General features: G+C 47.6%; 7 protein-coding genes across 8 annotated transcripts; 2 read left to right on the top strand and 5 right to left on the bottom strand.

Moving 5' to 3' along the window:
- Positions 1–627: 627 nt before the first annotated feature.
- Positions 628–1,501, bottom strand: H257_12359 (hypothetical protein; the record flags this gene model as incomplete). The annotated part of the gene is made up of 3 exons (XM_009839527.1): positions 628–734; positions 1,265–1,363; positions 1,459–1,501. The coding sequence occupies 3 exons, from the start codon at positions 1,499–1,501 to the stop codon at positions 628–630; spliced, it is 249 nt and encodes an 82-aa protein (XP_009837829.1).
- Positions 1,502–1,925: 424 nt separating this feature from the next.
- On the bottom strand, positions 1,926–3,698 carry H257_12358 (hypothetical protein; the record flags this gene model as incomplete). Its single annotated transcript, XM_009839526.1, has 1 exon — positions 1,926–3,698. One exon carries the CDS (start codon positions 3,696–3,698, stop codon positions 1,926–1,928), a length of 1,773 nt encoding a protein of 590 aa, XP_009837828.1.
- A 2,851-nt stretch (positions 3,699–6,549) lies between these two features.
- Positions 6,550–8,591, top strand: H257_12357 (hypothetical protein; the record flags this gene model as incomplete). Its single annotated transcript, XM_009839525.1, has 6 exons — positions 6,550–6,675; positions 7,012–7,077; positions 7,145–7,228; positions 7,363–7,464; positions 7,534–7,632; positions 8,343–8,591. The coding sequence occupies 6 exons, from the start codon at positions 6,550–6,552 to the stop codon at positions 8,589–8,591; spliced, it is 726 nt and encodes a 241-aa protein (XP_009837827.1).
- A 1,317-nt stretch (positions 8,592–9,908) lies between these two features.
- Positions 9,909–11,074, top strand: H257_12356. Of its 2 annotated transcripts, XM_009839523.1 has the most exons (5): positions 9,909–10,150; positions 10,196–10,667; positions 10,780–10,811; positions 10,877–10,903; positions 11,055–11,074. In XM_009839523.1, exons 1-2 carry the CDS (start codon positions 10,076–10,078, stop codon positions 10,472–10,474), a joined length of 354 nt encoding a protein of 117 aa, XP_009837825.1. In that variant the 5' UTR covers positions 9,909–10,075; the 3' UTR covers positions 10,475–10,667; positions 10,780–10,811; positions 10,877–10,903; positions 11,055–11,074. The 2 variants fall into 2 exon arrangements, with proteins under 2 accessions (XP_009837825.1, XP_009837826.1); XM_009839524.1 differs by lacking the exons at positions 10,780–10,811; positions 10,877–10,903; positions 11,055–11,074 and having other exon boundaries at positions 10,196–10,725.
- Positions 11,075–11,290: 216 nt separating this feature from the next.
- H257_12355 (serine/threonine protein kinase) lies at positions 11,291–15,993 on the bottom strand. Its single transcript, XM_009839522.1, has 2 exons — positions 12,885–15,993; positions 11,291–12,111 (listed from the first exon to the last, which is right to left on the bottom strand). Exons 1-2 carry the CDS (start codon positions 15,939–15,941, stop codon positions 11,371–11,373), a joined length of 3,798 nt encoding a protein of 1,265 aa, XP_009837824.1. The 5' UTR covers positions 15,942–15,993; the 3' UTR covers positions 11,291–11,370.
- A 1,019-nt stretch (positions 15,994–17,012) lies between these two features.
- H257_12354 (hypothetical protein) lies at positions 17,013–17,910 on the bottom strand. Its single transcript, XM_009839521.1, has one exon. The coding sequence runs from the start codon at positions 17,894–17,896 to the stop codon at positions 17,036–17,038; it is 861 nt and encodes a 286-aa protein (XP_009837823.1). The 5' UTR covers positions 17,897–17,910; the 3' UTR covers positions 17,013–17,035.
- A 1,603-nt stretch (positions 17,911–19,513) lies between these two features.
- On the bottom strand, positions 19,514–20,296 carry H257_12353 (hypothetical protein). The gene has a single exon (XM_009839520.1). It carries the CDS (start codon positions 20,274–20,276, stop codon positions 19,620–19,622), a length of 657 nt encoding a protein of 218 aa, XP_009837822.1. The 5' UTR covers positions 20,277–20,296; the 3' UTR covers positions 19,514–19,619.
- Positions 20,297–21,839: the final 1,543 nt, after the last annotated feature.

Raw genomic sequence — 21,839 nt, 5'->3', positions numbered from 1 at the left:
CCAGGTCTGGTTAATATATATATGTATATATTATTCGAATTTTGATGAAAATGCTATATGTTTTGGACGTAGGTGTTGGCGCGAATCAAGCGCGACGGGTTGCCCTGGGATCATGAATTTGAAGTAATATATATCGATAGGAGGAGTGCGGTCGAACGTTGTTGGCGATGGCCGCGATGCGAGGAAATGTCGAGATCGTGCAGGAAGCTGCCTTTTTTGTCCTCGTTTGAATCATCGACTCGAACGATAGTCCTGAACGGATCTTAGACACGCTTTTGTATCTTTGTTGTCGGTTTCATTCTAGGTAACATGACCATGCTTTTCAAAACTGCCATAACATCTTTCGCTACGACTCGTGTTCGGGTCAAACGTCGCTCGCGGACTAATTCTACAATGAGACGTAGCACTGCTTTTGTCTTTGGAACTCGAGATGTATGAGTAGAATTGTTAGCAGGTTGTTGTTTGACTACTGTAGAAGTACTTTTGTATCTCTATATTGCTTCCATACCTCATGAACGACCTTTTTACTCCGTCCAAGGATTGATGCAATGTGTTCGGATGCGGAATCAACATTTTCACGTCGAAAGTGTGCGTGCAACCGAAGTATCTGTAATCGTTCTTCTTTTGTTAGTGCTCGTGGTCATTTTTCACGTACGACGTGATCTCATCGTACTCGTCGTCTGTGATGGTCGAGTTGGGAGGCATGTCAAAGTGAAACTGGTGGCGTGCACCACCTGTGTGATTATCCGGATACATTAGCGACGAGAGGTTCGGAAATGGATGGTGAGGTGAAACTCTACTTTTGGCAATATATTAGATTTAATGTGTAAATTTGGACCTGAACTAAATTCTTTTTCATGCAAACTCGAAGGGAATTAAATTTCAGGTGAAAATTACTGTAAGCTTAGAGGCGGAATCTCCGTGAAAAACTGCATCGATGTGTGTAATCTGGTCATCCGAAATTCCCAAAAACGTAAAAATTGTCGTAGTGACCCCTGGATCGTCTCGTCGACTGTCAGCTATATAGTTATGTGTACTTGCATAGTGAGCGGTGAAATATACTTCGAAGATTCTGTTTAGAGTCATTATTACTTTTCGAGCAACTGAGCAAATACAGCTAACATACATGGGTCAAATTTCTCGCCCCTTTGTTGCCCTTTAAGTTTTTGGGCCTCAATGCAGCATCACGTTTCTCCATTCGTATGATAAATTCCATCAATGCAGTACCATTGACACCTGACTCCATGCGTTGACGCCAACGTACTCAGCAAGTCGTCGATTTTGTGTCTTCTGGCCGCGGTTTGCTTGGTCGCTGGCTCTGACCCATGCGTTTGACCCAATGCAATCGCGTCAAACCCGTTCGCTGTGTTGCCACAGCATTAGTTGCAACGGGCGAATCCACGACAACGTCTGGCGTATCATTGGAATGGTCAGAGCAGTTGGTGGTGTTTTCGTCACAATGGTCATTGCAAATGCGCGCTTGTAGGTCAAACACACCCATGAAAGCTTCGATGGCTTGTTGGAGTCTCTTTGCACTATACACATTTTTGGTGTCAGGTATCTCGCCAACCTCCGGCATCGCTATCACACTACTACATTCCCCTACGCGCGGCTTGAGGTGCTCAAAACTCGTTGTCAGTCGATTTTGAAAGTCTCCCCGTGGGATACTTTCCAGGGCAAACTTTGGAACGTTATACTCCGGAGTATACGTATGCACATACTATACGTAGTAGTTCTGCAAGGGTAAAACCGATCATGTGGGAAAAGGAAGCCAGGTGACTACATCTAAGCTTAGTGTATATTGATGTCCCTACTACTGTACTTACTACCCTAACGTTAGTGATCCAACCCCAACAAAACTACACCCTTCGAATGAACGTTAACGTTATAGTCAGGATTCATGCTTTTATGTTGTCGTCCTACGTCTAGGCCTTGACGGGCTTGATGCTCCACTTTTGATTGGCCTCGGTTTTGTAACACGACCACAAGTGCACGAGTCCGTTAGCGTTGTCGGGGCCATCGAGGCAAAACCCAATATGCGTTGCATGGTGGATCTGACCCGTGATGTCATTCACGACCCACTTCTGGTTGACGTTGGTGGCATTGCAAGAGTACAAGTGCACAACGCCGTAGTTCTTGCGCTCGTACGCGTCCAAGCACATGCCGCGGTGCGACTTGCTCGCAATGAGCTGGGTCACGGGGTCATAGAACCACTGGTGGCAGTCGGCGTTGTCCTTGCGGGACGTTTCCCACGTCACTTTGCCGAACCACTCAGTCAGCACGCCGCCGTTCGTTTTGATGCCAATCTCAAGGGGCTCGTCGGCCGCCGGGACCATCGAGATCAGCTGGTTCTGGTGCCCATTGCACCGGTACATCGCGACCACGAGGTTCCCGTCGGGGGTTTTTGAGCGCTTCACATCCACGTCGATGCAAAAGTTGGCGTCGTTCTGGCTCGCAATGTTACCGTTGGCGACGCTCCACTTTTGGTTGTGGTTCACTTTCGAGCAGTCGTACGTGTGCAGAGTCTGCGTGTTGAGGTCCCCATACGAGTCCAAGCACTGATTCGAGCTCTTGGAGTACAAGATGCTGGACGCGGCATCCCACAGCCAGATCTCGTCGTCCAAGACGCCCAATGGACCGACGGACGGCTTCGCAGCATACACGCTGCCAAAATTCTCGTTGACCGAGTCGTCATCGGCGTTCCAGTAGCGGTGCGCCTTGATCACGTTGTCTCCGGCCCAGAGGCGGACCGCTTGGAGCGGCGCGCCGACGTGGACGGCCTCCACCTCTGGCTTCATCTCGCGGTCAGCGTTGTAAATGCCAAAGTTGCGTTCAATCTCGGTGGGATTGAACGGCAAATCGAATGCGCCATAGTAGAACGCATTGAGGTTCTGGCGCGCCGCCAGGGTGAGGAAGTCCTGTGTGAACACGCCTTGGGCCTGGGGAGAAGCCTCCCTGACCTTGGGGCTCTCACCCGCTGTGCTCCAGCCGGTCTCGTGCAGCAAGATGAGCTTGCCGGCGCGCTTGGCGCGGGTCTCTTGTTCCTGGAAGCGCTTGAACGTAAAGTGCGCGCCTTCTTTCGCCGTCTTGTTCTCCCGGAACGAAAACTGGTTCACAGAGACCACGTCCACCTCGTCGTACAACTCGGGGAACCTCGTGTACATGTCCATGTTGTCAGAGATCACGACGGGGAACGTTAAGTCGTGGTCGCGGAGGTAGCTTCGCACTTTGTTGAGGTAGCCGACGACGGTGTCGATGCCACGGCGGTCGCTGCCCGGACCTAGTACGTAGTACCGGTACAAGGCTTCGCTCGACACTTGGATGCCGAGGATGTTGTCGTTGTTGATCAAATCGGTATGACTCATGAGATCCTTCAAGGCCTGATATTGCAACGAGAACGTGTCCAACACTTCGTCCGTGCGGACCTCGCTCCATAGGCCGAGCCAGACCTTGAGCCCCTTCTTGCCGGCGGCTTCGATCACGCTCTTGGCGCATTCAAATTCCGTCCCGTAGATGCGGACGTTGTTGGTGACATTCTTGAGGATATTGAAGTCATCGTCGATCGTTTTGAATTCCTTGCACCCACCCCACCGATGGGTACGGACGTCGTAGTTGATGCCGTAGAACTTGGCGTCCAACGCCGCCACGGATGAGGCGGCGAACGCGGCAGCGATAGCAAACGACGATAATAATTTCATTGGAGAAAATTGGGAAATGCACGACTTGGCCTCGCCAACTCTTTCGGCCAAGCGTGGAAGCCATCCATGGCTTCTACGCTTGGCCGAAAGAGTTGTCTACGCATGCTGTTCGAAGCTATCGCATACTAAGATTTATCGCATCGGCCAAGATTCTAAATTTCATTATTACTACTTATGTTAGTAGTATACAGGATAGATTTCAGCATATTATTTGAAGAAATTAAATAAACAATCCGAAATAGTACAAAAACAACGGCTTGGTCTGGGAGATGCGGGATCACGACAAAAACACATCACAATAAATAACTAAAGGTCCTTGATTCCTTCAAATCATGGTGCACCATTGGGAGACTTCCAAAACCGTCGCAAACTTCTTTGAGTCGATGATTTTCATCCGGAATTATAATTCAATGTACTTCTTTGCTGAGACGACGAGTCTCACCCGTACTTCTTTGCTGAGACGAGTGTCAAGAAGTACGGGTGAATTGAATTATAATTCCGGATGAAAATCATCGACTCAAAGAAGTTTGCGACGGTTAACGACGGAAATAATTGCCAAGTGATCTCTTCAAATATCTAGCAATTTGTATCATCAATACTATTTTGCAAATCGAGTACTACTCTGTATTTTAATTGTAACCTGCATCGAAGTGTCACAGAAATGACGTCGGATTGGCCAATTTTCAACCAATTGGAGACTTCAAAACTAAACGACGACGACGACGGCAAAAGTGTCAAAATATCAAATCAATTTCGTCGGCCAAAATACCGTAAAACACACACCCATTGAAATCACACGCACTAACGTAAAGGTACATACTGTACATGGATTTAACATGCCTTTCATAAGCCGTGATGTTATCGTTGACATCGAGCTCTAATGTTGCACGCATCTTGATCTCCTCCTGGCAGAACTGACGGCTTTTGTTATAACCTTGTATTCGCTGTGCACGTGCACTACAGTACTACGTACTACACCATTTTGCGTTTAATTCCAGCTTATTTTCGATATATTTCCACCAACCTCCGATATATTTCACCGAATCGCCAATATAATTCACCCAACCTCCATTATATTTCACGCCAACGTAAAATATCGCCGTTATATTTCACCCAACCTGCGTTATAATTCACCCAACCTACGGTTAATTCCAACTTTCGAAAATATAAATCACCTAACAATCATTATAATTCGAGCTGGGAATCTAGAAATTCGAAGCGCGCGAAGAGTTTCGCGCGCTTTCACCATTTTTGAATCTGAGCTCGATGGAAGAGGCCATCCCTGCACCACAAACTCCGGCACGTCTCTCTGTTGACCGCTAACATGACGTGTCAAGACGCTTCGTTCTTAAAACTAGGGCCGTACTCCCCGATGTTGAACCCGATCGAGAATATGTGGCCGGCGTTGAAGAGCCGCATTAAGACATCTTTGCCCGAACGAGTCGCGGCCTTTATGGGGCCACCGCCAGACGGACAGACTTAAAAGATGTAACTCAACAATGAATTAGGAATTGAGCCGAATCGTTTGCATGTGTACACGGCCCGCCTTGAACTGTTCTATGTCCGCGCTGACATTATGAAAGACATGGATGTTGGTGCTTGAGCCGTAGATGTCGTAGATATGTTGCGTGGGTTGGTTTTAATTTACTTTCCATGAAATATACCGGTGGTCAGGTGAAATACATTTTCGAAAGGTGAAATTAAGTGTTGGTTGGGTGAATTATATCGGAGGTTGGGTGAAATATAATGGCCAAATTTCAATAAATATAATGGAGGTTGGGTGAATTATATTGGCGATTCGGTGAAATATATCGGAGGTTAGTGGAAATATTTTGAAAAAAAGCTGAAATTAAACGCAAAATGGTGTAGTACTCGGTATACAGTACAGTACTGATACCGGTTCCTTCATCTGATGTTCTAGAAAGGTACTATTTCTGTCCTTCTCAACAACAGCCCAGTACTTGAATTAATTTGCATGCTATATATTTCGACCAAGGAAGGTTAAAATATGTTCGATATGATTTCACTTACAAACTACAAGATCAAATGACCATTGATTTGGGTGTCAGCTATTTTAACTTCAAGTACCCACGGATAGATATTTAAACTTGGATAGGTATTGCATGCCTATCTGATATTGTACTGTACTAGTACCACTTATCACCGCGATCTGACACCTTGTCTACCGGTAGCCAATTAGAGGCCTCAATGATCTGAAGAGCTTCCCAGTAATTACGGTGCCGGACCGGTACTGTACTCGTAATCTCTTCAATATAGTTACTTAAGTTTGTACCCATATGATAAGTATGCACTGATTGACCCTTTGCTGACTTCTCGCGCAGATTCTATTGATGCGATTGTCTCGATTGTTTGAGTACAGTAAGCTTACGTATAGTGTTCTATAATCTACATTAAACAGTCAATCGTTGAGCATTTGGTAACTGGGGGCGAGTATACGTCACTTACAATTAATTACTTGTTTCTGGATATTATGAACACACGGCTGGTCGTGATACAGAATAATTGCCATTTTCTATTATTTGTTGAAACGAACTTGACATTACATCATGCGTACCGTCGTGGTGCAAACAGTCACCCATTGGCTAGAATGTGTGAAATTATCCACATTTCAAGTGATGGCGTTTGGATATTAATATTCCGAAATTCTGCGCAGTACCACTTGGCAATTATTTCCGTCGTTATCTGTACGCACGCAAGGCGACTCAAATTATAACTTACAAAATTTATACCATACTATAAACAAATACAGTACCTTCATTGTGTTTGATCAAGTGGTGTTGCTGGCGCAGGTTGACGGGGACTCGGACGCCGACGATGACCAAGCGCACGGATGGCACCCAAGGAGCGTCATTACTTGACCTCGCCATCCCTCATCGCAAACAAACGAACCCGTGGACAGCCATGTACGCCGCCCGCGACCGAAGCTCGTTCATCACGTGACGTGATGAACGGCGGCGTACATGCTTGATCCCGACACGTTTGACCTCTTGCTCGCCTTCTTAAGCACTACTCAGTTCACCATCTCAATGGAAGTGGAGGAAGACCACCAAAGATCAACAGTATCAACGAAGCACTTTTAAACTGTCCCGTGCACCATAAACTGGCCATCTACGTTAATACATGAAATTAATATTACTTAGCCCGTCACGGCCATGTGGTAGTAGTCCGAGCCTTGCTGGATGTGTCGGCCGATGTGACCATTGTCCACAACGTAATAATATATATATAACGTTATACATAATATTTTGAGATATATATATATATATACATAATATTTTGAGATTGTATCTAGATCGACCAAGGCCCGCTGATTGCCGGGTTGATCACTTTTCCCGCCTGCATTCACGTCATAGATGCCGTACGATATAGTAGTATCGCAAATATCATAATATTTTGATAATTATTAAACTCTGAGATATTTCTAGGAAGGTCGAACGGCGCTGGATGTGGGCAAGAACTTGAAAACGACCGTGGCGACGGATATGAATCAAAGCGTGGCCGTCGTCCAGGTCTGTTTAATATATATATGTATATATTATTCGAATTTTGATGAAAATGCAATATGTTTTGTGTTGCCCTGGGATCATGAATTCGATGTAATATGTATATACTACCATGAATTTGATGTAATATATATCGATAGGAGTGCGGTCGAACGTTGTTGGCGATGGCCGCGATGCGAGGAAATGTCGAGATCGTGCAGGAAGCTCTTGACCACGGTGCTAAAGTCAACGCTCCAGACGACGTAAGTGAGTTTCTCCGAATTTTGAAATGGTTCGGGGTTTCGGGGTTTGTTTTGATTGGTCCACCGTAGATGGGCAACTCTCCGTTGCACTTGGCCGTCATGAACGGGATGGTGAGGGTCGTGCGACGCTTGGCGTCTCTACCCAAGTGCCAACTCTCGACTCGAACGGTACACGATCTAGAGTGGCTGTAGGTAGAGAGGGAATTAAAAGTTATGGCCGTGAGAGATTGACAGTTACCGTCAGCATGGTGGAATGTCAGTTTCTAAGTTGTAAGCTTTTGTCGAGTGTCACCGGTTGCTACACACCTGTTGTCGACCATCGATCAAGTCTCCGTATCCGTGGGTACGACCCTGTGACAGATACCCCCCCTTCTATATATATATGTACTAGTATATATTGTCCATGGTACAATATTGTAGAAGACATGAACAAATGATCGAAATATATATACTATATATATATTGCCCATGTTGCAATTTTGTAGAAAACATGAACGAATGATCGAAACACATATATATATTTCCCATGGTACAAATTTGTAGAAAACATGAACAAATGATCGATATATATATATATATATGTATATTTCAATCATTTGCTCATATGTATTGCCCATGGTACAATATGTCTTGTAGACCCACCAAGACGACACGAGTTGGAAACAATAGGGAGATTTCGCAAAGTAATCCGTGTCCGTTTCCGTAATAATTACCCTCAGTAATTAGTACAATCACGGAAACTGATGAAACTTTATAGCGGAATCCGTGAAAAGAGCAGCAATCACGGATTTGGATAATCCAAAAAAATAGAGGTTATCCGAACAGGAGGGTTCCATTCGATGGTTTCGTGTGCTACATACAGTACATTGTATGAGCAGGTTGAGAAGCGAGGAGGGGGGGATGACTTGGCGCTGTGGATAAAGGCCAACCACGAGCGACCATTCCTCCAACATCTGGTCAGAAGTCTTGGGGGGTGCTCGCGTGCAACTTGCTTAAAGTTCCTGGCTTCTCTTGCCAAGATCGACGTTGACAGCAAGAAAACATCGCACAGGTTCCACCTGATCCTCGACAACCACGAAAAGTTCCAGAAGGATTCTGTGTATTTGGATGGTGTTGACCGACGGTAGGAATGTGCGAGCAGAAGTCTGCGATGACGGGCAGGCCTCGCGAAGCAAGAACGCTTGGGGACAGCATTATTGCAAAGTAACGTTAGCAGATTCCTTATGTTTATTCCGGACGCGGAAATCTATTTATACAGCGAAATCGTCTAACAGTAAATTTACAGTTAATCCGTGTCCGTGGTCGTGTCCGTGTCTTTTTTCTCACGGACGCGAACACGGATTGAATTGCGAAATCTCCCTAATGGTTTTGTGATTTGGACGTGGATACATCGGGTGGGATTGGTCGTGAAGCGGTTTTACCAACTTGTCAGCGACAACAACGTTGGTGGTTATCAAGATGATGAAACATCGCGACGAGTACGCCAACGAAGTGCGCTGTCGGCGGTTCCTGGACGGACAGTTTGTGGTGGGCTTGCTGCCATCGCCTCCCGCCGCCATGATGGCCCACCACGCGACGAAGCTCACCTTGGGACACGAGTATCCGCATATGGTGGAAGGTTCTGCCATATGCAGATCGGAGTTTGGAGCAGGTGTATGCGAACGAGCGACCGAGTGAGTGCCAATCACGTCCGATGGCTGCTCGAGGCGGTGGTCACTGCGTTAAAGCACGTACATGACCATGGACTGGTGCATGGAGATGTGAAGAAATCCAACGTCGTGCGAATTCAGGACGGCCAGTTCAAGTTGATCGATTTGGATGCGACCGTGGCTTTTGGCCACCCGTTGGGGGCTGCCACCAGGTAGGTGTGACTACATAGATGTTGGATCTGTTTGATGTATTGTGAATTCGTTATATAATTTAGAAAATATTGAATTATCACGGTGGAGTTTTGATTCTTGGTCGCATATTCTTGTCCTTACTGTAAGAGCCAATCAAATATCTACTCCAAAATGGATTAGCCAATAGCGTCGATTCGACGGGGTTAGAACGTTGTATCGAATCCACAATATATATTGTCCTTTTATTGTGCTTTCCAGTGAAATTTCGTGGTTTCTCGTTGGAATTTAAATCGATTTGATTGGCTACCTCAGATGAGCTCAAAATTATTAGCCAATCAAAACCCTCTCAATGAAATTCAACCAATCAGATCGATTGTATATCGGTTTCATTCGATTGCACTCCCTCCCCAAATTTGTATCAAATCGACAATATCATTTATATTACAGTTAACTTAAGTTACACACACGATTTTAATCTTGAATTGGTCGAAGATTGATTGACTCGTGTTCTCGAGTTTTGATTGGTCGGTCATCGATATAGTCGGCCGATCTGCTCATATTCGACGATTGAGCCCTACTGTTTCGAATGATTATTCGATTTGACAAGAATAAATAATACTATGAGTGATGGTTGCATATATATTTTAGCGTAATAGAAATGTCTTATAAACTCGAAACCGACGACGAACGACAAGTGGACGCGTACTGGCAGCAGGTAGGCGGGTCGTTCAACACGAGTGTCCAACACCCGTCGACACGACGACGAGTATATGGTCAAAGCATTTAGCTCTCACCAACATCCACATCAAGCACTGCCATATGACCTCGTGCGGGCGACGCCGGAGGTGGATATATGGGCGTTGGATGTATGATGTTTGAGATGATTTCAGGGCTGCAACTGGTCGCGACAGACATCGCCGGCGAAGTTACGTGAAAGTGGCAAAACAACGGGGGCAGATGCGCAGCTGAGTGCGCGAGTGCGGGCCCACGTCCGAGGGGACAAGGCGCACGAGTTGCTCTGCCACTTGCTTCGAGTGAATCCCGCGGAGAGGGGGACTGCCGACCAAGTGCTAAGCCATGCTTTCTTTGACCAACGAGATGAAAACCTTAGTCTAGTATCGGGAACAGTTCAAACCATCCTACGCACCCAGCAACGGCGCAGACAATGATGGACGCAGCAGCCCAACAAGTCTCGACGTTCGAGTCAAGTCAGTTGGTCGCCACCGTGCAAGTGGTCGGCCGGGCTGTTGTCGATGCCATGTTCACTCGCGACTCGGACACTTCACGTTGAAGAAAATACGAGGTTGCTGTGCCACTACTACGTACAGTACAGTACAGTACCCACGATAACTTTTTCAATAGGTATATGCATGCTGTAGTAGTAGTACGCACACAAGTGTTCATAGTAATCTTATGTATCGAACTGCTGTCATACAACTCGATTAAGTACCGCCCTTATTGTACGTTACGTTAGTGGTTGAATAATGGCTAGTTTAACCCACGAATGTACGTACGATCTTAGCCATTTACTCTTGTTGGTGTTGTTAAAAGCAAGTGATGTCTCCGTCTAGGACGAAGTACTGGTTGCCTTCTTGACGGTATTTTTATAGCCTTCAAACCCAACCACTTCGAATCAAGATGACCAATGATATTACAGTACTCAAAATATACTAATTAATTTTAATCATAGATTAGGATAGTTTGGCCTAACAAAGTGTATGTCGACGTTTTGACATATGTCCATAACAGGTGGGCGATCGCCTTGCGGAATTTACGCATGTGACAAGCAAGTCCAATAATGGTACAGTATGTGACCAATAATGGTACAGTATGTGAACGCTGTCACGTTAGAATGTAATTCACGTGCGAGTAGTTCCAGCCCTATGAATAGCTGAGACTACGACGCAGTCACGCGCTTTTGTAAAGACCCCTCAGCTACGTACAGTACATCCCCCCATATATCCTTTCCCCCCCCTCCCTTTGATCAAATCACAACCTTCCTTTGTCTTCACTTCGACTATAATTACATCTATTGCCACTTCACTCACACCTTCTATTACTCCATCTAGTCGACTCTGGTCAAGTCGTCAACCCCCCGTCGACACGCAGCCACGATGTCTGTCATACTCGGTCGCAGCTCTGGATCTTCCTGAAAGCACTGCGCCATGAGGCATTGCATCGCGTTTGGAATGTCTGACGAGTGAATGTCGAGGCACCGCCCGCCTTCGAGCACGTACGCGGCGGCTTCTGGCGCGGTCATCATCGCAAACGGCTTTTTCTCAGCAAATGTTTCCCACACCAGCACCCCAAACGCAAACGCGTCCGACTTTGTGGAAAACACGTGCGGCGGCTGGAGCGACTCGGGCGCCATGTACTTGAGCGGGCCGACGCCGTGCTCAAAATGCGACGACGTTTCGTTGGCCTTGTGGACTCGCCGACACAAGCCAAAGTCGCACACTTTGGCACGAAGCGCGCCGTCCACCAGACAATTCCGCGCGGCAATGTCTCGATGGATGAACCCCCCTTCGTGCATGTTGAGGAGCCCCGCGGCGGCATCGCCGACGATCCGGGTCTTTTGACTGGCAGACAGCTGCCGCTTGAACTGGTCTTCAATCGTTCCAAATGGCAAATACTCGGTCACCAACGCCAGCGTCGACGACGGATCGGTCGACGCACCGACAAACGGAACAATGTGCGGGTGGTGCCCAAACATGGATAACACCGCGGCTTCGTGGCGGAATTCAGACACGATTTGGTCCGCCGAGTCGCCTCCAAGGGCGCTAGCTCGGATTGTTTTTACCACGACCTACATAGGAATTATATATATATATATACGCAGGAGAATATTATTTATAGCCAAGAATCGGATTCACAGAATGCATCGACATCAACACGACAGGCATCTGTCTCCACTGGTCAATCAAGTTTTTTTACATACAAAATTTCAGTACAATATCGATTTGATACTTTGAGCACACAAAAGTCCAACTTTTGGTTGAAACGATAATATAAATAAATGGATGCCGTGAGAGCATGTAGATTGTGGTGTGTTGACCATCGAACTTTACGATACCATAGCAACCATGCACGGAATGCTAGTGTGAAAAGCAAAAAGAAGTCACATATACTGTGCTTTCGAGTGAAATTTCATTGTGTTGTGGTTTCTCGTTGGAATTTAAATCGATATGATTGGCTACTTCAGATGAGCTCAAAATTATTAGCCAATCAAAACCTTCTCAATGAAATTCAACCAATCAGATCGATTGTGGATCGGTTTGGTCGGCGCGATTCGATTGCACACCCTCCCCAAATTTGTACTATCAAATCGACAATATATTTGCGAACATAAACGTCACATTGCACAAAAGTAGTATGGCGAGATAGATATACGTTGGATGAAATATATAACATCACATTGCACATATGGAGAGACACGGGTAATAAATGTTTTGTGCCGCCTCTCAATAACATAGCGGCACAAAACCAACACACCATTTAAAAATAAATAAAAGTACGCAATATGCATGTGGATATTTACACACATATATATATTATATATATATAGAGAGAAAGATATACCTGCTTGCCGTGGTAGTCTGCCCGAAATGCATCTCCAAAATGGCCTCGACCAACCAACTCGTGGATGGACAAGTCGTGAAACGGAATTTCGGCAAACGTTTTCGGCAGCACTTCGAGTTTGCACTCGAGTTCCGTCACATTCTGGGCATAGTTCTCCCAGGAAATCTGGCTCGCAGAGACCGATATATACGACCGCAATACAAGCACTTCCGTGCCGACCACAATTGTGGCCTTAAACAGCACTTGGCCGATCTTGGCACTTGACGTACACAAGACGTTGTACCGTACACTTGACACTGCTCCCGTCCACGTCAGCACTTGCGTCGGCTCCGATTCATTTTGAAACCCGCTGCTTGGCAGTTCTAGGGTTACGTGAGCCAAGGCCCCTCTTCGAACCCGAAGAAGCAGCTCGCGCGACACTTGTCTGGCGGACGCGTCGGCCGCCATCGCCTCCTCCACCGCCTCGTCGCGCTGGTGAGCCAGGAACGCCCAAATGCTAAACTTGAACGGCATGTCCCGGCTCACCGTGGGCGGCCCAAATGACTGAAAGTGCACAGGGTCTACTTCAACTTGATCTGATACAAAGGACGCAGCGGTAGCACTGCGAAACGTAGGGGCGATTGCAAACGTCGTCGAATCAAATAGCGAAGGCGACGAAGGTGCAGAGATTGGGGACAGCTGGCCGTACGTAGTGGACGGCGTAAAGGCGAACGGTATGACAGTGGAATGCGAGGTTCCAGTGGGGGAGAGGAGATCGTACGAGGTCGTGGAGGACGGAGGGGCTGCGTACCCGACAGGGGACTCCCACCCGGACCGAGCGGCTAGCGTCACGTGCACCTCCCGTGCATCGTCTGGACGTTGGACAGCCTCATCTCGGTCCACATCCTCCATTGTAACCTCTCGAACGATGTGGGCACTTGGCAGCGACGCCACGGACCGAGGGACCTGTTTATTCGAAGCAGCCAAAGCAGCAGCAGCATACCTTTCCACGAGGGTTTGGGCTACACTGGTGGTAGGAAGAACGTCGTTGGGGGGGGGGTCGGTGGCTACCGGTCGATCATCCCCCCGTGTTTGTAGTTGTGTAGTAAGGGGAAGTGGTTGAATAATCACCGGCATAGGGGGGGGGGCATGCTCCATGGCTACGAGTTTGGCCTCCAAGTCGTCGCAAATGCGTTGTAACTGCGCCTTGTTGTCGTCCGACAGCCCCACGCCGTGGACTAGAGTGTGCTGCATCGCGTCCAGTTGACGACGAAGTTGTTCCTTCTTGTCCCTATCTTGGCGGACCAACCACGCGGTCAGGTCTGTGTCCAGGGCATGACACTGCTGCTCCAGCGCTTGCCGACGCGGCCACTGCGGTGGCACCAATTGAAGCGATTTGATAATCGCACCGAGTTGGCCTCGGAGGTCTGACACTGTCTCATGGGGGACGACGGAGGTGGTGTCGGTAGTCGTCGTAGCCGCCCATACATGTTGAATGTATCGCAAGTGGCCTTGTGCCGACTCGATCACTGTATCAAACACGTGGGCGTCGTCATCTTGTTGTGATTCGTCGTCGGATTCATTGTTGTTGTCGAGAACGGCGGCAAACTCGTGACAGGCCAATTCAAACTGCAGCCGTTCGTCCTGCGATAACGGGGCATGCGCGACCAACTGGTTTAGGACCGCGAGACGGCGGCGGGCGTGGGCCACGGCATGGCTGTCGTGATGGAGCTTCAATGTCGACAGGATGTGATGCAGCGCCTGGACTTGGTGTCGGGCGTGGTCCACCATGGATTCAAGCTTGTGTTCGTGCTTGGTACGTAAAGCTAGGTCCTTTTTACGCGACGACTTTGATCGTGTTGGTGGCTGAGGAGGAGGCTGCGGCGGTCGGGGAGACGCAGGGATATACGCGCGGCGACTGGTTCGTTGAAGGTGCTGGTCGGTCAGGCGTCCGGATGACGAGGAAGTGCGAAGGGGGGGTGGGGGCACTGGGAACCCGACCACGCCGTGGCGTTCGGTGAGAGTGGACGAAAACTGAACAAGCGGGTGGTGGTGGAGGGCGGGGTTCGCGGGCGATTGCCCAAGTGTGTGTGCGGTAGTGGGCGGCCCAAACAATTGGGTTCCTCCAGCTGGCGACTGCTGGCTTTGCATGCTGATCCACTGGGCATGCAACGCCTCCTGATCTAGGTGCGATCGTTGGAAGGCCATTGACATGGCGCGACGATCAGACGACGGAAGATGATGTGCGGAATGGCTAGAGGTGGTTGAAGACGCCACACTTGCGACAGAGGACAGACTTGATTGCGATGACGATTTGTGCTCCAACTGAGGCGGCTGCGGTGGTGGCGCTCCCATGGCATAGGCGGATCCGCTGCTGGACTGGCTGCTGAAGGGGATTAGAGGAGGCGGCGGCGGTGGCGGCGGTAGGAACGTCGGAGGGGGATGCAGGGTCGGGTCGATTGCATTCGGGAGGCGGTACGGGTGGAAGTGAGGCAGCATCCGCGTTTCGTCTGCCGGCACCAAACTGACCATCCATGTGTAATATCGGTCGGTCCACCAAGTGGACATCCACACCATGTAAATGTTGAAGATGAAACTCACCAAGACAGTGACGACGATCGCGGCGGCGCTGTTCTCGGACGTTTCGTACCATGGCGGCTGGGTTTGCCACCGATCCCGATACACATATGGAGACAAGGTGGGAGTGGAATCCACTCGAAAACATGTGTACTCGCCAAGCAGCGACGTGAAAATGGCTGCAAAGTACGCTGTGAGCACAGCCTTGGTGAGCAAGAAGTACACGAACGTCCACCATACTGTGCCTAACGTGATGGACTCCACTCGAGGCACGCACAGCACAGAGTCAGTCACGTAGAGCCGATGCACCCATAGCTCGGCCTGCCACACAGCTCGGGCAACACCACTGAGGAGGTTGCGCGCCTTGCATGTGCTTGCAGCCACCAGGATGCCAACCAAGAGCACACACACGAACACGACCTGGTACGCATATGCCCACAGGCACGAGAACACTGTGTACAAGAACAGTCCCGTCCACGTGCGTTTCGTTGACTCGGCCATCGCAGTCGCTCGTCCGTGCCCGTTAACGTTATCGATTAATGAACCAGGCGGCGCAGTGGAGAATGTTGGTTGTATTTCCGGATACGGCTTAATTCAGGAAGTATTATTAGTCATTTTGATGATTTGGGGAGTTATCAAGGTCGAAGTGGTTGGGTTTGAAGGCTATAAAAAGTACCGTCAAGAAGGCAACTCGTACTTCGTCCTAGACGGAGACATCACTTGCTTTTAACACCACCAACAAGAAAGAGTAAATGGCGATAGTACGTACATTCGTGGGTTAAACTAGCCATTATTCAACCACTAACATACAATAAGGGGGTGGCAATTCCGGATAATAATACTCCGGAGTAGTACTGTACTACTACTGTAGTATGCCAGTCGCAACTGTGGAGCATTTTCTGTGAACTCCAATCGAGTAATCTATCGATGATTATGATTGATATTCCGACCTCCTTAGTATTTGTATGCTCTAATTTTGGCCAATGAATTGTCTCTATTATCTATTACTCGGAGAGTATTAATACTACGTAGTATTAATACAACCTATCATATTGTAGTAGTAAAATCTCCTACACTATTTTGACTAATCAAAGTCATTTAGGGGGTAGGTCTAGCGCAATTATCTTGAAGACACTGCTCGTTGTACTTATGTTTACACGTGAGCAAGTGGCATTGCACCTTAGTTCATGGTACCCTCACCATACCTATGAAAGACTTACCCGACGGACGCAGTAGGCCTTCATTCTAGGTGTATGTTTGAACCCTTACGCTTTCACTGTACCCTTCCTACTTAGGATTAGCTAATAGTAGAAACGTTGTCGGAATGGGGTGTTGGAATGAGTACAGTAAGCTTACATACTGAAGAACTAAGTACGTATGTACTACTAGTATACTGTAGTAGTACTAGTACTACGGAGTAACCACGTCGATAGGCGCTTGTAACCTGTTCAAAGTCTATTCGAGTCGACTGTCCTCGAAAACCCATCGTCCATCGACGGTATGACCCCCAACCATCGATTCATCCTTCAAAAGTGCCCACTGTGTGTACTGGCTGGCGCCAATCCCTCGGTCTCGTCTAGTAAGTACTAGTTATATCATACATTGTTGTCTTCAAAATGTGCAAACAACCGATGGGTCATCTCGACACCAAGAAACAAACACCCGTCGGCTGGAAAACTGCCCAAGACCGCCGAGCTCCACCCGCGGTAAAATCCCACGAGGCCATGTACCCGCCACACGTTTCGAACGGCCTTTCGGAACGTCAGCGTCGCGTCCACTTGAAGTCGTGATTTGATGACGTCGGCGGGGAACACGACGGTCCATGACGTGGCACCCGCACAGCCTCCGGACACGAGCACGGCCAACGGATGCAGCTCCCGTCTCGACTCGACGCCAAATACGTCCATGCATTTCGCCGTATAATAGTCGTACATGCCAAAGAAACAAAAGTTGAACGGGACGTCTCGTAACACGACCGCGCCGAGGCCGGCTGTGAGCCCCATCACGCCGCTTTCGCGGACGATGTTCTTCGTACATCGCCAAATGCCCATGGAACCAGCATGGGCGTACGTCTGGAGCCGGCACTTGATGACTTCGGCCGGCGTGATCGCGGCCGCGGAAAACAAGCCGGACGCAGACCCCACGAGCGCTTCGTCCAGCGTCGAGAGGGTGTCGCCGCGCTCGAAAAACAATCGTTTCAGCGCTCCGTTGGCCGTGAAGAGCACCGAGTTTTCGACGATGGCGCTGGAGAGTGCTGGGAGTGCACCTTTCCACAGCGATCGGACTCCTTCCTGCTGCACCGTGCGGGCAAAGCAGTCCATGAGGCCATTGTAGTGCGGCGTGGACGCGCCCTGTGTCTGCAGACGGACCTTGACTACGTCGAAAGGTAGGCCTGCGTACACGTTGAACACGGCACCGACGATGCCGCTGGTGGTTTCCCGCAGATCCAACGTCATCGTTTCGCTGGAAGTGCTGAAAACCACCAAACGATGTCAAACGTTTGAAACGCGTTTTTTATTTGTGGGGTCTGTCACATGTGGTTTTATTGCCACTTGATTACTACTGCTATTAATAGTAGTATTATACTTCCCCTACGTAGTATTACTACGTAGTACTACGCAGTACCCAGTTCGAAGTACCGAATTTCCTGAGACTGACCAATCAAATCATTCCGAGTCGCCAGAATTTTTTTTTTCTTTTGGCTCCTATAGTTTGGTCTCACACACCGAATAAATAGATAATAAGCGTTGGTAAAAATTTAATGTCCGGAGACAATCACTACATGTACTACATATTGTGCTTTGCACTTGTTTTGGCGTCGGCTTTACGTGACTAAAAGAGTGGTACTGCTGTAACTGTGTTACAATTTTGAATAAATACCTGGTGTTTTAGCTAATTCACTGGGGTTTTATAAATGCCATATAACTCTGAGGAATAATAATCACATGTGATGCTGAACACCTTGGCTGTTATTCCATCGAGTAGAACATGCTACCTGCATGTACTACGCGATGGAACAAGAAGATGGCGTGGTTTTCTACGATATAGCACCATACGTACTTCGCTGTACGATAGAACACCGGCGCAATGTTTCATTTGTAATATCAAAAGTTGTTCATGATGAACAGTGAATTGTGCAAGTTGGTCCCGAGAATAGCAGATATAACTTCGATTTGCACTTTTCAAATGTGCAAAAGGGTTGCATAAATGACATCCCTATAATTACATTCTGTAACGAAACGTGATCCTAAATCACTGTACGGATTATCTAACAGTAAAACACTGGGGTCGATGTAACAAATACCCATGTTTATGGTAGCCAAAACGAGTGAAAAGCACAATAGTTGCTATCGCTTTCATGGACACTGCTGACGATACTCTTGGTCAATCTACTTCGAATTGTGAGGGTCAACTGTAGATTGACCAAAAAGGCGTGCGATAGTATATAAGCGTCCCAGATACACTCACCTATATTATTTTCAATTATATTGCTCGTCCGGATAGCATAAAGCTGGAGGGTGATATTACGGCGAAAAAGTCCTATGATAGGGCTTTTCGGGGCTGATCTTATGATTGGCTTTATTTAGACCCGGATAAAGCCAACGGCTGGGAGCATAAGACCAAGACTGGTCCTATCTAAAGACTACTATTAATAGTATCCGTAAAAAGCTGAGCTATAAAACTGACAGGTGGAGATGCTCTAATATGTGTATCACCCTCGCTCAACGTGTACCCTATGGTACTGTACAGGTTGAGCTGTACATACTACTGTACAGCTTGAGAATCATGCATTAAGGTTATGGTATTCCTAGCCCGCGACTGCGGGCAGCTTTCGTCGTTGGTTGGAGCATATTTACGTTACTAAACGTCATATATTAATAATACATCATATACATACATGTACGTACCTCCTATACACACTGGGTGCGCATTATTTTCGAGCAAATGATGGATTAGGCCTCATTCATATACCGCTAAGGGAGCATTTTTGAGCAATTGCTCGAAAATAATATTTTTCCATACACACTGGGGATTCAACTTGGTTGGACTTTGAACCAGCCATTACCAAAGCCAGCAACCACAACTTCCAGTGGCGAGTTTATTACAGTAATTAGTGTAATGTACTACAGCAGAACCCTACTCTCAAACCAACTGAACAGTTGACTTCAACGATTCTACTCAAGCATCGCAGCAAAAGAGCAATTGGCCCGCGGCATCTTGAATGGGCTGCAGGTCCCGCGCGTTCGACCCGCCGGGAAGGATATCGATGAAGTGCTGCAGTTGCGCCTTGGACATGGTCCGGGGGTCCTTGACGAGAATCCACTCGACGTGATCCGTGTATGGTGGGGTCGTGAGCGAGCCTTGGTACCGGTAAAACGCTTCGTCGGTCATCGCGGACGCAATGTACAAGTCATCAAACGAGATGTTGTCCACCGTCACATCCACGCCGTGGGGGTCCAGGTCGGGCAAGACGTTCCAAAACTGTTTTAAAAACGGGCTTTCGTCATCGCCGACTTGAAAGAACACGCCGACGACGGCGATTTTGCCGTCGGTGGACTTGTGCACCAAATGCATGCAAAACGGAAAGTGGTGGCCCTGCAACGTATGTTCGGACGGCGCGTGAAAGTGGAATTGGATCGGACGGAATTCGCGGCCGTCGCGAAGCTTGAGCACCGTGGTGGCATCGCCCGACCAGTTCACTTTGAAGTTGGTGTATCCGTGCTGGAACCGACCGGGTCCGGCTCCGAGCGTGAGGTCAATGTGACCAGAGTAATCGTCCATAATGATCTCCTTCACGGCACGCGGATCGATGTCGATCGGTGATTGCTGCGCCATGTTGCCAATGTAAAAGTGGCACCTGAATCGTGGTGATTATTACCATTATTCTCTGAATCGGGACGTTTCAAACGTGTGTTTTATTCTCCATAAACATGTTGCCAATATCAACCTCCGGCGTGTTGGAGTAGTAGTGCAGGTACAAAGAGGAAGCAATATGTCCTACTTCTTGGAGCTGGTTTCGATCGAGATCAACCAAGGACGTGCCTATCGCTGTGTAGGCCAAGGCATTTTACCCTTATCCGGATACGACAAGGTTGCAGTATAAAACGTCATTGAAACATGAACATTTTGGGTGAGGTTGTCAGGAGAAACGATCCCATCGTACGTATCCTCAAATATGTCCCAACTCGATATTGGAACATCAAGATACTAGTATGCGACAAAATCTTCCCCATTGGATGTCGGAAAACCCAAATTTGGGGTTGGGACATCCACTAAATTCACCAATGGCTGACACATGTTCTTATTCCTATTAAGTGCCCTCGGAAAGTGTCTCCCTGGACTATTTTGCTCGAAATCCATTCTAAGGCGTAAATGCTCCATCGTTTACTCGATAAAAAATGCACAGATTATAATGAGAAAAATAATTTTAAATTAAATCAAATTTACTGTTAATATGTTGCTTTGTCTATCGAGAAAGCAGTACAGTCATCCCCCTATTTTTGCAGCCTGGTATAAACGAATATCCTGTGTAATCCCATCGAATATTCAATTTAACAGGCTATTGAATGATTAATACTGGGAGATACTAGGAACTCAAATGCGGTGCAAGCACCAAGTCATATCACGACAACACGAACATTGTCCATTACATAGCCATGCGAATCCTTGCAAAGTAGTTAACTCTACATACACGACGACATGTACTTGATGACCTTGCCTTTCAGGACTTGACACGACGAGTACGACCGTCGAGTAGTCACGTCGCGCGAGGAAACAGCTGAGGATAGAGTACTGTAGTTGTAGCGAGGCGCATATCACAGTTAGAAAACTTAGCGCTGCTTATAAAAGTCTCAGTGTATACCCGAGACCTTTGAGCAAAATTCTGCTTCGTGATTGGCTTCAATATCTACAATTTGATTGGCTTGTCACAGGTTCAAGTTGCTTTTGCTTTTCAAAAACCAAAAGATCCTCGCGAGGTAATTTTGCCTTTCGTGTTGAAAACACAAAAGCAAATAATTCCTATACTGTAGTAACACTGACTCTCCCTATTAGTACAAAATTCACATTGTCAGTACAAAAAATCAATCGATGGATTTGGCAAACCAGCACAAAGTCCAAATTTTGGCTGAAAGGACAATACTATGGTGCATTTCATCTAAAGACTACAGATCGGCCATCCTCAGGAGGAAACGTTTTACTATTAAACGCCTCGGTTATTTCAGTTAAACCCCCGTAATGTTGACGTTAACTTATTTTACTTACGTTTTTTTATCTGGTAAATAGGTTAAACATCCTGAATAATCCGGATACAATGGAAACGTTCATACGGATAAGTGTTACATACAAAGACCAAGATATACTTGATGCTCCTTTTCGGCCAAAATGTGCCTGGCTCCA

Source organism: Aphanomyces astaci (genome assembly GCF_000520075.1).
Source record: "Aphanomyces astaci strain APO3 unplaced genomic scaffold supercont1.40, whole genome shotgun sequence".
In the NCBI taxonomy this organism is placed as follows: Eukaryota; Oomycota; class Saprolegniomycetes; order Saprolegniales; family Verrucalvaceae; genus Aphanomyces; species Aphanomyces astaci.
Note: the sequence above shows the minus strand (reverse complement) of the source record. Positions and strands in the feature narration are given on the sequence as shown.

Bases quoted from the DNA above. Each gene is read 5' to 3' on its own strand.
- H257_12356 (XM_009839523.1), top strand. From the start codon at position 10,076: ATGGTCAAAGCATTTAGCTCTCACCAACATCCACATCAAGCACTGCCA. The intron at 10,151-10,195 runs GTGGATATATGG...AGATGATTTCAG, and splicing joins TCGTGCGGGCGACGCCGGAG to GGCTGCAACTGGTCGCGACA.
- H257_12355 (XM_009839522.1), bottom strand. From the start codon at position 15,941: ATGGCCGAGTCAACGAAACGCACGTGGACGGGACTGTTCTTGTACACA. The intron at 12,112-12,884 runs GTATATCTTTCT...ATTCCTATGTAG, and splicing joins CAGACTACCACGGCAAGCAG to GTCGTGGTAAAAACAATCCG.
- H257_12353 (XM_009839520.1), bottom strand. From the start codon at position 20,276: ATGGCGCAGCAATCACCGATCGACATCGATCCGCGTGCCGTGAAGGAG.
- H257_12354 (XM_009839521.1), bottom strand. From the start codon at position 17,896: ATGACGTTGGATCTGCGGGAAACCACCAGCGGCATCGTCGGTGCCGTG.